This window comes from Neolamprologus multifasciatus, chromosome 16 (assembly GCF_963576455.1).
Source record: "Neolamprologus multifasciatus chromosome 16, fNeoMul1.2, whole genome shotgun sequence".
Lineage (NCBI taxonomy): Eukaryota > Metazoa > Chordata > Actinopteri > Cichliformes > Cichlidae > Neolamprologus > Neolamprologus multifasciatus.
This window is the reverse complement of record NC_140454.1, coordinates 25,714,399-25,732,192: the sequence shown is the minus strand read 5'-3', so window position 1 is coordinate 25,732,192 and position 17,794 is coordinate 25,714,399. Positions and strand designations below refer to the sequence as shown.

At 38.2% G+C, this 17,794-nt stretch overlaps 2 protein-coding genes across 2 annotated transcripts; both read right to left on the bottom strand.

Moving 5' to 3' along the window:
* Positions 1-3,061: 3,061 nt before the first annotated feature.
* LOC146500931 (histamine N-methyltransferase-like) lies at positions 3,062-8,524 on the bottom strand. The gene is made up of 7 exons (XM_085134470.1): positions 8,370-8,524; positions 8,135-8,277; positions 6,716-6,768; positions 5,299-5,406; positions 4,553-4,683; positions 4,045-4,138; positions 3,062-3,506 (listed from the first exon to the last, which is right to left on the bottom strand). The coding sequence occupies exons 2-7, from the start codon at positions 8,266-8,268 to the stop codon at positions 3,154-3,156; spliced, it is 873 nt and encodes a 290-aa protein (XP_084990596.1). The 5' UTR covers positions 8,269-8,277; positions 8,370-8,524; the 3' UTR covers positions 3,062-3,153.
* A 1,007-nt stretch (positions 8,525-9,531) lies between these two features.
* On the bottom strand, positions 9,532-17,737 carry LOC146500930 (histamine N-methyltransferase-like). The gene is made up of 6 exons (XM_085134469.1): positions 17,601-17,737; positions 13,851-13,903; positions 12,919-13,026; positions 11,340-11,470; positions 11,080-11,173; positions 9,532-10,182 (listed from the first exon to the last, which is right to left on the bottom strand). The coding sequence occupies exons 1-6, from the start codon at positions 17,735-17,737 to the stop codon at positions 9,821-9,823; spliced, it is 885 nt and encodes a 294-aa protein (XP_084990595.1). The 3' UTR covers positions 9,532-9,820.
* Positions 17,738-17,794: the final 57 nt, after the last annotated feature.

The following is a 17,794-nucleotide window of genomic DNA, read 5'->3' as shown; positions in this document are numbered from 1 at the left end:
GTGCATTTAGTGGCTGGGATTAGCTTTAGTATTCTAGGATACACTAGTATCAGCCAGACTGTTGGAAAACCATTTTACAGCAGAATAAAGGTACGCATATGGAAAACAATGCACATTACTTGACCTCCGCAGTTGCTAAATTTATGGGTTAACACTGCTTCTGTATGTGGACTACCAGCACCTATTACACGTGAAAACAAATGATGTTATGGTCAACAAAATAACAAGGTACTTTCTTTATACGCATTAGGCGCAGTAGGTGTGATGATGGTATCTCCTAGTGAGCAAAAACAATGCTTTTTTTTAAAAATCGTTTTTGTTTTACTCTGGTTTAGCTTTTAAATTTTACATGTGATACTTTTTAGCAGCGATATATTAAATTCATTAATAACAAGAGAATTAAAGCAGCTGTGAATGAAGCATATTCTCTGCCTAACAACATGTGCCAAAGACGTTTGCTGAGCCAAGAAAAATAATTTTAAAAACAGCCTTACTAGTGGGTACAGCACATAATTTAAGGCATACCAGTAGTCACACTTTGAACACATGGCCTGTTTCCTCATTGCCCCTAAAGATTGAAGACACAACTTAGAAGTTCAGCTCTGATTGCCCGCCAGATGGCCATACCGGAGAGATCACTTTTCTGAGAAAGACTTTCACCTGGAGGCTTCCTCAATCATGTTAAAATTTTACTGCAGCATCTGACATCTGACCAGCGTGCTGCATGGCCAATATGGAAAGAAAGTAGTTATGGAACCCACAGCTTTCTCTGCATCGTCTGCATAATAAAACGCCCATGAGTTTCATAAGCAAATAGAAATCTGCATCACGCACTCTTCAAAGACGTGGCTTGTCATTATGGCATCAGCTAATAAGCAAGTGGCAGGAAGTAAATAAAAACAATATGCAGCTAATAATATGACAATACCCAGCTGTTCGGCACTTCTGAGTATAATCAATCACCTGGACAACAAGGTGATCTATAAAAATTTCATCACATTTATCTAGTGGAGAACTTCTACCCTGATAAGACACCAACTGCCACATGAAGTAAATAGTTCTTGAAGAACATTAGTGGCAAGCAGTGTATTGAGGTTGATTATCTCTGTGACTAATGCTCTGTCACTCTGTGGTATGAGAGGGCCCAGCGAGGACCCCCAGTAATGGAGCCTGAGCAGGTGCTGAAAGCCCATTGACATCAGGGGGGAGTGCACTGACAAGAATTTCTGATGAATTTCAATTACTGATCTATTAAAGCTAATGAGGTAAATGAACAGCCAGAATACATTTGCCAGATAGCTTGAGACAAGACCTCAGCCGTTCCACTGGATTTTGTGCGTATGTGGCCACAGCAGACGGCATAACGCCAGTGTAGAAATGAAATAACTGGGCGAGTGGGGGCTGAAAATTTAACAGTCAAATAACCACTGGTAGCTCGGGAATTAAATGCTTAATATTAAGCACACTGATATGGCGAATAAAAGTTTCCACCGTTTGCTGTCATGGCCTTACTGAATGTAGGGATAGCATGCCACCAAGTGGAGTTAGTGCAACATAGCATAATGCAGGTTCGCCTGTATTTTGAGAGTTGCAGCACCATCTGCAGGCTTTATTGTGAACAGCAGTTTATTTAAATAAAAATAATTATACCATGAAAAATTGCCCTGTATACGCTGAAAACCTCCATGTACACTTCGAAGCTACCTTGCACTTGGGTAGGTTATTTAATTACAGGTAAATTATATATATGGAAGATATAAATGATCTTTTCAATACAGCTGCACAACTAATGACATAATGCTAACTCTTGATTGCAAGAGACACGCCCAACCAATAAAATACAATTAATTCATATAAAATAGAGCTTTCTTTAATTAAAATTTAGATTAAAATTACAATTTAGTGTGTATATATGTATATATATATGTATATATGTATGTATGTGTATATGTATATATATATATATATATGTATGTATATGTATATATGTGTGTATGTATATATATATATATATATATATATATATATATTTTTTTTTTTTGTTCCTGTAATAATATCTGAATGATCTACATGGGAGAGTATGCATAACTATATCTATGTGTTCCCCTAACACTATTCATATATAATGTACATACATTACTATTATACACTCAAATTTTTTAAATTTTTTTTATTAATTTTCTCCTTTATTTTATTTGAACTCTCTCTTCCTGTTGGTTAAAATGTTGTTGGGAAAAGCAATAAATAAATCTTTGAGAAAAAAAAATAAAATTACAATTTGGAGTATATCATTTTTAATATGGGTACTGGGCATCTTTGAACTAGCTAATCATGTGACACCTCATGGATATCAGATTGTGCACAATGATAAATATTGATCAGCTAATCACATCCTTAATCAGAGTTCAGCAAAGACCTGCCAGCTCAGCATAACTCAATATGTATGATCTATCAGTGATAATTAATGTTATAAAATCAATATTATTTTTTTGTATTTAGTATCTTTCGGAATGTTTTTTTAATCCCATTTGAAAATACATTGTGTCAACTAAGACTATACCAAAAGCTGTCTTCATTTTGCTAATAAATAAAGTGCTTTGTTATTTTTTTATACTGTAAGATAAAAATGAAAAGGTTAAATCTGCTGCAAACCATAATGCCATATTAACATTGATTTAAAGAAAAAATATTATGGAATAGCTGCCTGATTAGGCTACAGATGCTGCATATGTGAAACAACACTGGCATCCAACATTTCTTTAGGTTTAAGATTCAACTGAGAACAAAACAACCTTGGTGGCTGAAAAAAAAATTGTAAATATAGAGCAATAACTGGAAAACTTTGTAAAGCCGGGTGATTATTTTCTGTGGCTCTATCACAAGAGGTGACCTTTTCCACATATTAGCGCTGTTCTAACTGTAAAGATATAGATTATAGAGACTTTATCATGAAAGGTCATACCGATACTAAACTTCCTTACAGATTAGAAAAAGGCCAACGATTTAGTAGCTAAACGTATGTGTCTTCTTGTACAGCCACAACTTTTACTCACTTGAGATAAACTGAACTATATTGATTTTATTCATTCTTTCTGACAAACTTACAGAATAAAGATCCAGCAGAATAGATGGACATTTCTCCACAGTATATATTTAAGCATGAACAAGAATGCAGCTCAGATCGCTGTTGAACAACACTTTGCCATCCTTCTCTGTGCTGCACTTTCTCCTTAGAAGATCTAACATGCCCGCTCTGATCTCTGGGGTGAAGGACTCGTGGAATTTGTCGCTTAATGTCATGAAACTCAGCAGGCGTTCTCCATGGCAGCTGCCTGGATTGAAGCACTCGGTAATGTCGAAGGCGTTGGGAGCTGAATGCTCATCGTATTTCAGACCCAGGCTCTCCAGACAGGCAATGACCTCTGCTGATGAACGGTGCTCTTTAATGACACCTACACACAGCTCCTTGCTGTACGTCTTCCACAAGGTGTTCCATCCACTGTTGGCTGGATAGTATGATATTGAAAATCACATACATTTCTGAATAAAAAAAAATACTTCAAACAAAAGTAGTCAAGAGAATTTACTCAAAACATAAAAGTAAAAAGTAGCTACTTGAAGGCCAGCTATGTGCAAAGCTAACAGAACTTCATTATGAATATAAAACTCAATATTATTAATGGAATATAAACTTTAATTCAACTTAAATTTAAACCTAAAGTAGCTGTTTTTAAGTTTCCCCTTCAAATGCATTAAATACAAAACAAACATGCTCAGACATGGATTTTATATACAAAATATAACCCCAAGAGGGCACCATTCTTCCAGCGCAAAGAGAAAAATATGTTTGAAACAAGGCTCATCTCTGGTAAAAACAGGAGCATAAAACAAACATATAACTGTTTGCTTCTGAGTAATGCTGAATATGGTCTCAAAAATTTATAGTATACTTTCTTTACATTCACACAATCTGAATGTGACACCTTTAAACTGTTATACTGCGGACTAATTAATTAAGGATAATTAAAATCAAGTTCGGCTTACCTGCTTCGATGACGATCATAAGTCTGCCGTTAGCTTTTAGAAGGCTGTGGTAAAAGCTGATAGTTTCACAGAGGTTTTCCACATAATAGATCATCTGTATGGGGGAACATTATCGGGAGAACTTTCTAAAGCTTGAATGAATTAAGTGTTATCATTTACAATAAATCTGCCAGGACATTTTGTCAGAGGTTGCTTGACAATTTATCACACTAATTACACATTTATCTGTCAGAATACACTCTACTCCCGCTGTGGTCCCCACTGAATTCAAGCAGCAGTGCAGGATTTAGTGAGGACCCAAATATATCTCATTGTTAACAGAGTCAGACAAGGATATTACACTTTACAATACTTATACTTTATAGTTTGCAGTAGAGTTAAGCTCACCACAATCCCACCTTAGGCAAGAAGACAAGACACCATAGAGTGACAAAGCAAATTCTAGAATTTAGCAATGTGTTCCCGCTATTCTTTTACCACGAATCTGCAGAAGGAAAACTCCTAATACCTGAATCATGTGTATGAAATCAAATTTCTTCATCTCGCCCTTTGTTTTCACTTGCTTTACATAGTCCTCGCTGCTCATGATGTTCCAGCCAAATGGGATCTTCTGAAGACTGGCAGTCTTTGCTACCAAAGCTTTGAGATGAACAAAACCAAATAGCCATGAATAACATTGAGATCTATGCTTATGTATATGCGATACATCAAAACACTGATTACACTGAGATAAAACGCTGGCAGACATCATTTAAGAGAATGAACTACTTTACAAAACCTAACAAGAACATATAAAGAAAAGTAAAAATAAATATTGGGAGATGCGATTGTAGTCTTCTTCGTTGGTGTACACGAGAAGACCACAAAACAAAGAACCAAAAAACATCTGATGCATTCACATGAAAGTAACATCAGCAGACGTATCAGTAGTTTGGGGTTTGTTCCTATGCATAACAACAGACAATACAAGTGATACAAATGATTTCAGATGACGACGTATGCACGTTTTACACAATTTTCAGGTACTGCAACACAAATGAGTACATGATGAATTTTAACAACACACAAAGTAACTACTGACTTCTTTTGGCATTTTGAGAAAGCTCTAAATGTCAGCTGATAATGTTAGTACTTTCACTACTGGCACTAATACATCGGCTTTTCAGAAAGGTAAAGAAGAGCCTGAAGAGGAAACCCATCTGAAAATAGAGTAAAAATATTTCAACATGTGGTGTGAATGTGAATAGTTAATACCTTTGAAGTTGTCTGAAAGTTCAGAGCTGCCCTCCACAATGTCAGCAGTAATAGGAACAGCAGGGAATACAGACTGCAGCAGTGTGAGGATCTGAGCATCCACCTCACCTGGGAAAAAGAAAATCAGGAAGTAAGAAGATTTTGAACACCTGTGGCTCCACATAACGCTTTAAAATGAAAATGCTCCAAAACATATTGTATAGAACACATAAAAAAAAACCCTGAAATTTATTTAGAAAAGTCAAATATATATAACGCAGATGTGTGTAATACTTATCATTCTGATTAACAGAATCATTAACAGTTTGTTGTTTGATGTCATTGTGCAATAACCGCAGTGATCTATGACCTATATTGATCATATGTGGAGCAAAGTGCAATCTGCAATAGCTTTGACAGTGACTTACTTTAATGTATTAATGCCCCTACAGACACTGTTATTATGAATTCTCTTTGCTGCACGCCTTTGAAGGGCATGGTAATCAGTTTAATTGGAGCTTTATAACAGCGATTCTCAAACTTTTTCTGGCATGCCCCACTTCAGACACCAAAAAAAAAGTATCCAGGATTACATTTTAGTGAAATAAAGGTCAGCATGACAACATCAGAAAACTCTTTTCTTCAAAAAACCCTGTTCGTTCAGCTGCTCCACTTTAATCTGTGGGGACTGCCACAGAGAACCACTGGTTTAAAACAAGTAAATATGTGATGGTCTTGAGTCTTTGACCCGTTTTTGAGTTTGTTATTTTGTTTTTGCAGAATATTAAGATGCTGATATTCAGTTTAGAGTGCCTCTGAGTTTTGTTAAGTTCTAGTTCCTAGCCCTTGTTTAATCATTTAGATCCATCTCATGTCCAGTCTCTCGGTCTTGCTTCTGTGTCTTCTCCAACGTCTCCTGTGTAAGTTATTTGTGCCTCCTTGTGTAGTCCATCATGTTTGGTTATGCATGTTAAGTTCTCTCGCTCCCCCCTGTTGCCTGTATTTAGTCAGTCTGTGTCTCAGTGTGTGTTTCTCATAATTCCTGTGTTACTTAGATAGTCTCCTGTGCTGTGTGCGTTATGTTCAGTTTTGCTTCCTTGTCTCATTAGTTAGATTACATTCAGCTGTGTTCCCACCTGTGTTCTGTTCCCTCATTTCCCCTTGTGTGCATTTATGTCTGCATCTCCCTCATACTCTGCCTGTTTGTTAGTTTCCTAGTTTTCCCCAGTTTGGTTTCATGTCCTCTGTATTTCCAGTAATAAAGCTTAAAGAGTTTGGAGTTCAGTCCTGTTTGAGAGTCTGCATTTTGGGCAGTTTTTCTGCCCACTTCACACTGCCATATGACAAAATAAGCCAAAACTACCACAGCTCACATATACAATGGTCAGTAATGCTACTACAATTAATATTACACTTATTGTTATATTTGATCACATACCTCCACCACTTCCAACACCAAGAACGCCCAGGCTGCTTTTACCCTCTCCAATCCTGTATCAAAAATAAAAACGTTAATAAACCGTTAAAGAAAGTGTACGTATGTGTATGTATGTCACAAGATGTATGCTGGAAAATTACGATCTTACAAAATTGCACTATGGAGCCTCTGTGTTATAGCTGTCTAATTTATTATGGCTGGTGCTAGACTGGATCATTGAATAGATGGGTTGGCAGTTCAGTGGGTCGTACACGGCTCAGCTGCTTGCTTAATTTTTAAAACAGCTTCACTCCTGAATGGTGGTCTAAAAAGAGCATCTAAGAAGTGACTGTTTGAAAGCATGGATGTTTTCTTTTGTGAAAAAAACTAATTACAGAGCTCAAAGCAAGAGCATCATGACAGCTGCTTTTCAAAACGATCAGTCCAAACCTCTAAATGATCACAAAATCTAAAAAGAAAAAAAAATATGAAAATGTAAAAGCTGAAAGCCATACATTTTTTGTTATTAAGCATTTCACCTCTACTTACAATATGGAATTGAATCTATTGCAAACTAGCAGACTACAGAATATCTCAAAGCATTTTTCATTTAATAAATAAGTTGGTGAGGTACATTTAGTTAAGTAAACATCTACTGTTTACTTATCAAGTGAATAAAGACAAGTGTAAAGGATAAACTGCAAGTGTACTGTTGGTCATTGAATTCTTTCAGGGGGTTTATTAAAAATGACCAGTCTTGCTGAGCACAAGTTAACATTATTTCAACAGACAAATTGTGGATATTCAGGAGATCATGGTGAAAAGAAAGTTTTTATAAGAGGGCTGTGTGGCAGTGAAAGAGACAAGAAACCCTTCTTCTAGTCTTCCCATCTGTTTTAAATAGTTGTGTGACAAATACGGATAAAAATGTAATAACCAATCACAGCATAGCATCATCCATCAGGCTGATCCAATTTAGCACCAAATGGGTTGTTTTGACATAGTAGGGACAATCTGAAAGAAACTGAGTTTTTGAATGAAAATTCAGATTGTGTGCGTGCACTGCAGCTTGCATGAAATTGTAGGCAATTTCTTCTGCCTTTAAAAAGACATTTTGAAGTTATCTGCACAGACCCTGGTGGGCTAAATTACCCTATTCCCTAAAACAGCACGTAACATAAAGAAGGCAACAATTTAAGCCTGGCTAACTAAATGGATAAATGCTCAAACGACTTTCCATAAACTAGCAGAGACCATACTGTGGGGGAACTTCAGACGGTATAAAGCATCTATGTCGACGAGTGGAGGACACAGATGCAACTTATGTCAAAGTTTTCACATTCCAACCCTTGAGTACAGTCATTACTGTAGTGCAGTCTGTCCTCTACTCTTAGCTTGGACTATGGGTTATTACTTCAAGCATTTCATTTCCTGCTGTACCTTTTAAATTCTCTTGCTAGGAGATTGTTAACACACTGCATGAGGGCCTTGTGCTCTCCTGAGTGTTCCAGATAGAACTGGAAATTGTGGACATTGTCACCCTCAAAACAAGTGTGCTGTGCTTCTGCAGCCATGGCTGATTCCTGCAATGCACAGAAATCAAAAACAACAACATAATCAAGTTGCTCAACACACTTTAATGATATAGTTACATCATAAGAATAAAAAAAAATACCTTAAATAGCTGTAGCCTCTGTGGAAATCGAGTTCTTCCCCTTCTTTTGAGTTGCACACTTTACATTACCTCCCACAAAGTGGGCTGGCTTCAAAGTAGTCTCTCTAAAGCACAAATAGTGGGCGTCCTGAACTGTTGGACTGGTTGTGGTGAATGAGAGCAGAGACCTAACTGCTCTCCCCCTTCTTTTAAGTTGTGGTGTTTATCTTCTCTCCCATAAATGGGCTGGGCTTCAACATTTTCTCTGTAGAACAGAAATAGCGGACTTTCCTCAACCTGTTCAATTGGCCTCACCTGCCCTTAACACTAACCAAACATATGCAAAGTATGCACCGCTTTAGATGGTCTAAGATTCTGGTCTTAGATTTAAAACTGAAGAAGCTTCTTGAATGAGGGTTGAAACATCTTGAAGCAACTTAAAGAAGTCCAGATGCTTTTCTTTCTAAGCTCTTTCTACGATGACCTGGATGACTGAGAACCTTCACAGACACTGCTTTAGATGATTTCATACATTACATGTCATGGTTACATGGTTGTGTTTGCAGATCAGTAAGTAAAGTTGTCCTCAAGATGGTGCCAAAAGTTCAGCTATATCGTAGTGTCTGAAGAACATCTGCTGCCACAGCATACATCATCTTCACCATTTTATAAATATTAACAGCACAAGCTGTTGAGCTGAAAAGACATTCTGGAGCATAAATATATTTAAGCTGCAAAAGGTTGTAACAGTTATTGTAAACAATCCCCAAATCAGTTACAACGCCATGATTATGATGAATCTACTCATCTAGGAAAACAATTTATTTTTAATGTATAAACCATCTTAATTTCAAAATGCTATTGTGACAGCTTCATCTTAGAATCAGTTGTATAAGTCACTTACTTCAGCTTTATACACGTCCAGTATAAGCAGCGTCTTTAATTCATCTACTTCTCACATTAAAATAAATATCATCTTCAAGTTTTTCTGTATAACAAACAGCTTACAACCTTTCAGCTTATCTAAAATAGATCAGCCTTTATGGAAAACTGAACTGCTTAATGTTCTGTTTGCTTTTAGATTTTGATTAATACATGTTCCAATGAAAACAACATAATGGGGTTGGCAGTGGAGCACCGAAGCCTGCCAAATACAGCTCATTAAAAATGATACGACGTTGAAATCTAAAGCTAATGTCCGAAGCCGTTTACGACTTATTTGTGAGACTCATAACAAACAGGAGTTATAAACAATTCACTTATATACAAGCATAAACTTTGATTTTATAGAACTGTTAAGAAATGCTCTAACAACAGCAGTCTGTGGAGTCATTATTTTATTAGTAAGTAGACAAAATATATAAACGGAAGCAGGTGTGTAGATATCCTCTACCCAACTTGTTATATACATCAAGTGCAAAATAAATCAAACAATCTGATCCACCTACATTTACTATACTGACAGTACATGTTTAGGAGAGCTGGTCTAGTACTATTGCTTCAAGGTTGTTGTTGAAGATAACTTTACCGTTGGACTCTACACTACAGTCTGGGTGCCGAAGCATCTCCAGGACACCAGCTCTGAGCTCAGGTGAAGCTGTGTTACTGAAATCCAGCACCTCAGTGAGAAAATCAAGAAGCAGCTCTCCCTTCTCATCCCCTTCAGTGAAACACTCTGTGATCTCCATCTGAGATGGCAGCTCATAGCTCTGGTAACGCACTCCCTTGGAGTCCAGGAAGCTTTTGATGTCTCCAGTGGTCACACAATGACTTATGTCGGGTTGACACAGCTGTGCTCTGTAGGTCCGCCATAGCTTCCCCCAACCACTCTTGCCTGGAACAGATGAAAAAGAGGCTATATTACAACAATGAGAATTTGACAAGCAGGTGTTTAGCACGGTCACCATCCTAATTTCTGTCTAGAATCGGCCAGAAACGGAATCATACTTGACTGAATAAGTATAAATGAATAATGACTTGCTGGTGGTACAATGCCAGGAGAATTCATCCTCACATGCATCAGAGCAATTTTTTCACCATGGAGATGCTAACATGGATCACGTTGCTATGTCGCAGCTCAGGTATTTAATAACTTCAGAGGAAAGACTCAGAGGGAAGTAGGAAATAAGAAAAAGCTCCTTCAGGATTACACTCAGAGCCTTGTTTACTGCATTTTTATGCATCTACACACCAGGAGCAAAGTAGATGACACAAACCTCAGCATACACTGAAGATGTCGAGGAGATTTTGGGGAGATCGGTGTGTGCTAGCAAACTGTCTCTTTTGTTGTCTGCAATATTTATGGACTCATTAGTGCTGACATGGGCAAAAAGGTTTTTTTTTTTTTTTAAATGAAGGACTGGCTGTGAAGAATCTCATTTGGGGTGAGACTGGTTTTGGGCAGCATGGCAGCATGAGATGTCTGAGAGCAGGTGTCTTAGTAAATTTAGTTTTGGCCACTCTTGGTTTTCGCAGCAATAAATTTGAACATTTTTACTGAATTAAGTGAAAATAAATAAGTTAAAACAGCAGTATAACTACTGCTCTATATTCTGAAGTGATGTGCGTGTACTATATATCAACTGAATGCTGGAAAAGGTTTGGTTGTTTCTGTAAGATGCTGTTTGAAACCTTTCATCTCCACATGTATTACATGTATAAGCAGATTGTTCGTTAGCTATTTGCACCATAATTAAATCGCCCACATGAGAGAAAGAAAATATCCACTTACCAGACACTAGAATTATGAGAAGCTTCCCATTTTTACCAAGAAGACTCTCGAAGAATCTGACAGTTGCTTCGGGATCCTTCACGTAGTATAGCATCTGTCGATTTCACCACAGATAATGAGCTACTAACTGCATTCACAGAATGCCTAATTATAACGCTGTGCCAGGCAGTTGTTCTAATTGGATTTATTGCTGCCATTTGCCAGAAATGAATGTAACCCAGCTGTGTAAAAAAACACAGGGTATGCTCATCGACACCGACCTGTATCATGTGAATGAAGTCCACCTTCTTGGTGGCCTTTTCGGCTTTCCAGTGCTCCTCAAACTCAGAGGCAGTCATCGTGTTCCAGTTGAACTTGATGTAATCTAAATCTGGTTTCTGTGACACTAAAACTGCAGACAGATAAGTACTCAGTTATTTATTACAAGTTAACACCGAAATAAAGCTGGCATGAAATTTTACAGCTTAGAGTGGCTGATTTTTTTTCAGGCCACAACATTTGTCACAATGATAAGAGCATTTCTGTAATTTGCACCCCCCCCCCCCCCCCCTCTAAAACTAACGCACTTGTTTTGTATCACACTTCATTAAACACAATGGAGACCGCTTGGCACAACCACACAGAGACCTTTGAGAATGATCACAACGCATTGAAATTAAAATGCTACAGTGTGTTTGAAACTCTTTGCTGTTCGTGCATCCACCACTGACTTCCAGCATAACAGGGATTCAACTTATAGTAAGTTCATGGATTCATTTACATGAGCTAATTGCATCTGCAGTCGTAGGCTGGTAGGTCTTTTGTGGGTGGAATGCTGCTTCTCCAACAGAAAATAGGAGGTTCATTTACTCTATCAATATGTCTCTGAGCAAAGTTTAAATGTCATACATTTTATTTTATTTCTCTACGTCGACATTGCAATCCCCTTAGAATGAACCTTTCAATCATTTAAAGAGTTTTTTTTCTTACATATCATATTGCTATTTCTTACACACCCAGTCATCTGAGGGGTAAAGGCCATGAAGAACACCACCAAGAGAATAGTCCTAATTGTTTCAAAACCAATTACCAATCACATTTCACCAAATTCATAGTCAATAAGAAAGTCTGGAAATCCTCTGCAAAGCAGATCATTCGGCAAATTAGACCATCCAGCCTATAAGATGATAAGATTGCCCATCCCTTCCTGTAGAGGCTTACACTTCATGTTGCATCATTTGTAAAAATGCAGCATGTGTTATCTGCTATCTTGGGGAAACTTAAACACCTTTTGTTTTCTTTGAACTGCAGATCTAAGGGGACAATTATGATCAGTTCCACAAATAACAAAAGATTTCAACATGCTTTAAAACATTTTTTTTAAACAGCAAAGGTGTCTCTCATTAGATAGTAAGTTGAACAATGGCAAGAACCAGCAACAAAAAATCAACAATGAGGAACCAGCGAGTCCCTGCTTTATGCATTATTTTTAATCAGATATCGTGTCTATAGGAGTTTTGTGTGAGTAACTGGTTGTAGCTTTAATGTATGCAAGGATCCTGGTCAGACAGCAGCAGACTTGAAACTCGTAACGATTCAGTGTTTTACTCAAAGATGCTTTAGTCGGGTTCATTCTTACAGACATTAAGGCTAAACTCTACAATGCCACTGGTGGTTAAAGGACTATTTCCTGCTAATATATGAACCGGTGAATTCTTAAGATGCTGTTTTTCACCAATAAAAATAGAATAATATCCTTTTTTGCTTGTAAATAAATACTGAACCCCATTTTGGACAGCTGAGAATACAATGATTCATTTTGTGTTGTGTGAGAGAAGTGTGTGCCTGTAAAGACTGTACCTTTGTAGTTATATAGCTGCTGGCGGCTAGGCTCCACCACCTCGTTATCCACCGTCACCCCTGGGTGCTTCTTATGGAGCTCAGAGAGCATCTCTAGGTCAATCTCACCTAAAGGCACAGGCACACTTTTTATTTGGAAGACAAAGTTGCAAACACAAATTTGACCCCAGTTCCCAAACTGCTAAAAAGCCAAGCAGATCAACATCAGTTGAAATGGTGCAGGAAGCAGCTAACAGCATGTTTCAGTTTTGCAGAAAATCACACACTTTCTGTTGCAGTAATTACAGAAGTGAAAAAAAAAATGTAATTCAACACCATGAGAGACAGTTATCACAGCGATACCTTTTCAGTATCACGTAACCAGGGATTAGGCTCTAATTCTAACTGAAGGTGACAGGTTGCCATGTACAAAGGAGCTCATCTGGACACGTGTTAAATCTTTTAGATTGAATAAAATCTTTCAGGGGAGTTTCCAGTCATTCTAATGTATTTTGCAGCCGAAAAGAGAATCCGTAATGCTCCAATATGATTCTGACATGACAGCTCAGTAAATTAAAAGGATTGGCGGAGACATAACCAAAGGGTAACAGCTCTCTGGGGGCATGTACTGGGTTTGCTCAGGAAAAATATTAACCTTGCTGTATCAAGAGCACTGATAACAATGTGCAGTAAAGCTATAGAACAGCGAGGTCATGCTATCTGGCCTGGGTTGAAGATTAATCTCACAAACTGGACAGATGTCTACAAACTGCTGGCAGTGATAATAAGGGCAAAGTTTTGTTGTTTTATTCCTGTTGCAACCATAAATGAAAAAACTGCAGCAACAGCAGTAACAGACGGCTTACGCAATGTCTTGTCACTTTTGATGCTGCGCAGGTCGCGCTGCTTTTTAACGCGTCGCATTTAGACCAGTGGTAATAGAATTTTCTTACCAGCTCCACTTCCAACTCCAATGACATTCAGATGTGACTTTCCATCTCCAATGCTGAGGAGAGAGCAGATAAAACACTTCAGAAAGGTTCACATCCTCCAACCTGTGACATGTGGGTCCCATTTTTGGGCTTGTAACTGTCAGTTCTCCCTGACACTTGGGCATGTGAGATGTTCTGAAGTAGCGACTGAAGAATCTACAGATACCCAGGCTTTGATTATTGCTGTGGCATGTTCTGTCACTCACTGTATGATTTTTAATAACACCTTTTTAATTTACTCATGAGTCACATCTTTCCAGATTCCTCTCTGATCTGCTTTTTACACCTGCACAGAAGAGGAGAGAGTCTGTTTTTCTGTTGCATGTCAAATGCCTCCTACCACTTATATCAACAGAAAATAACACAGGAAGAGATGGAATTTCCACAGCAATCAGTCATTGTCTTTTACAATCATGCACATATTGTTTGGCTGGTTAATCTAGTATGTACACTTGTGTAGGCAGTTATTTGATTCTGTGAGTGAAACGGTACTTACATATTCCGCTTTGGGCTGTAGTGCAGTCCTAATCACTCAGCAATTCTGACTGCTTTCAGCAGTATTAAGCAGAGCACATGTTGACTGATTGACACAGCTTAGTCACTAAATGGTCTGTGTGTTCCAGATCTTCCTTTTCACACTGCATTTTGTCACCTCTCGACATATTCCAAATCGGTCTGACGGTATGAGTGGCTGATGTTTATACAAGAGGCCCAACATTAAAGCTAACCACGGGTGAAATGAATAATATTGATCATCTTGTTAAACTGTAATTATCTAGGGTCCTGGCATTTATGTGTATGTTTTTTAAACCTATATCACTGATCTAAACATTGCTCAACTGGTCAGGAATGCCATACAGAACATGACAGACACCCTAAAGTGGTTGTCCAGCCTTCAAACTCCCTATTTGCATAATCCATAAGGTGCAACAGAGGAATCCAGTCCAAGAAGGCTCCACAGATTAGCTGTAATTGCTAATTAATTGTAATTGAGTGCGTAATGAGTAATGTGTGTAGAGATGTGTCTTTGACACACGGGGTACTCCAACAATATTGTAATTCGATGGTTTTAATGTTGTGGCTCATTCTTAATGATATTTGAAAGTTTTCAAAATGACTTCATAGACTTTGCATAATTAAGTAAAATAAGAAACGACACACAACAAAATATAAACTTCATAATGCCTGATTGTATTTTTTTCAATTGACTCACGTCTAATAAGATTACAATAAATGGTTGCCACCCAATTCCCACTTACTTTTAACCCTGACTAATGTTGACACTACCATGCATCTAGTCTAAGGAGCTTGGAAAGAAAGCAATTTTCTTCAAAAGAAACTTAAAGAAGTCCAGACTACCGTGGCTTAGATGAAGTCTACCATGACCTAGATGACTGAGAACCTACACTTGATAGACATATCAAGTGTTAAAGTTAATTAGCTGTTCTTAAGGGTTTTCCATCCATCAGTCCATTTTCTTTCACTAATCCAATTTGGGATTGCAGTTTTGGGCTAAATCCAGATCACCCAGTGAGCACTCATGAGGATACAGGGAGAATATACACAATCTACACAACCGGCTGGTGGATTTGAACCCAGGACTTTCTTGCTGTTAGGAGATGATGCTAACCACCACAACACCAGATATAAGTTAATTTTATCCAATTATTTTACCCAATCTGCGCTAATCTACATCTCAAATTACCATAATAAAAGGAGCTGAGGTTAACCCTAGAACACTATCGCTATAAATAGTAACACCATCACTAACGCCGGGTGATTTTTACCCAATATAATATACCCAACAAAAAGTACTTGTCATCAAAATATATGAAATATATGACAACACATGACAAATTAGAGTGGTTTTCTTTTATTTTCAGCTGTGCCATATCTAACAAAATGGAAAAAAAGTTTCATGGGGGGACCCTAAAAAATGCTCCAAAATTTCTGGAAAATTAGCAGTTGGAGAACAAAACAAATCCTAAACAAAAATATAATGATGCTGGAAACTTGGTCTTTGGTCCACCCATTCCTGGGATATTTGAGTCTTCCCTGGTGAAGGCACAGTCTCCTTGACACGCGAACAGCTGCAGGAGAGAGAAACAAAAAATGACATTTTTTGAGTGGGTAAAAATGACCAGTTGACTAAAATATATTTTTTACCATGTGAATTCCCTTGGAAATCACCACTTGTTGATATTTATTCATAACTACTGCACTAAATAAGGATAACATGCAAATTCCAGGACCACTCTTACTTACCTATTCCTTATATGCAGTCAGTACACACAAGGGTAGTAATGGCGTGGACACACCGGTCGACGGCAGACATGGCACCTGTATCGCGTCTTCCTGTCCAAGCTTGTGGGGCAGTCAGCACACCTCACTAAGGGACCACTGCTTTCTGCTGCCACTGGTCCTGCCTCACCTTCAAGAGTGCCAGGGGTAGGGATGTCGAGCACGCTACAGATCAGGACTCTGAGTTGACGTGACAGATTTGAAGAGGGGAGCCTCTGCTCTGCCCATGGTTTGATGAGTGCCAATGCCAAAGCATGCATATAAGGCCTCCTCTGCATTTGGTTTTCACCTCTCTTCATTGCATTCTCATTGTGAATGATCCATGAGTTTATGAGTTTAGAACACACAAAGGGGCCATCTCTTGGTTTTTCTTCCACAACCATAGTGAGCGCACATCTGGTCAAAAGTATCGACACCTCCCTTTGTTTTGTTGTAAAATTCAATCACTTCAGGCTTACGAGTGGGTCCTATGCTTGGTTGTGTATGCATGGATGACAGGAGCAGTACAACCTTCTTTTTTGAAGCTTTGTCAGGGAGGAAGGACACCAAGGTTAGTTCTTTGGTAAAGAGAAATGCACTGGAGCCTGGCGCGTGATTTTCTTTAACTTTCATCACTTGTGGGATCTCCCCTTTGTTTGCTTTTATTGTTCCCACTAAGGTCATGCCACAGCTAGCTACATAACATAGCTTTTAGATTAAAAAAAGAAAAGAAAAAGAAATCTAATCAGCTAACAATTGCCAAGTTAAACAAACCTTACTTATGTGTTACTCACTAGCTGGGATGCCAAAGACACTAAACCTGCAACAGGGTGACAGCTGTAGTTGAAGAGGGACAGTAAATATGGTGAGCCTGAATGTTCTCACCCTTGAAATGCGGCAAGATCACCTGATTTTATACACTAACACTATCACCGGGTGAAATCCACCCAAAACCTATTTTACCCTCTATCACTATTGCCGGGTGAAATTCACCCGAACACATGCCTGTAGGAAAAAGTGGGATTTGGGGTAGGGAAACACCCACGCCTTCAAAGACGTCAAAGACAATGCTGAAGCTACCCAGGGACCCACCACACTCAGACAAACGCAACATATTGAAAATTATGTAAATACATTTGCTCGGGTGAAAATCACCCGGCGATAGTGTTCTAGGGTTTAAAGGTTATTAACACCTCCTGTCTTATGGTACTCTAGTTTATCAGCTTCATTTTTAAATCATATGTTTAATACAGTTAAACCTTACTGTATCAGGTTTTTGAGGCTCGCACCAATGTTTCAGAGTTTTGACAGTAAATGATTGCTTAGCTTTAAATACTGCTTTGATTCTCAGATTCAGTTGTAGTATAATGCATTCCATGTTGAATGGTATTGGTCGTGCAGAGTTGCTCAAAGCTGTGTGTGGTAGATTACCTGGCCAGTATATCTGGCAGTTTATTGTGGATGAAGTCCCGCATACACTGGTGTTCAGACGAGCGCTCCAAAAAAAGCTGGAAGGATTTCTGGTATCGGTCATCATCATTAACCAAACTCTTGAGGGAAGATGCCATGACTCACAATCTGCCAAAAAAGAAAAAAAAAAGTATTATTTCAAGTGAGCATTAACA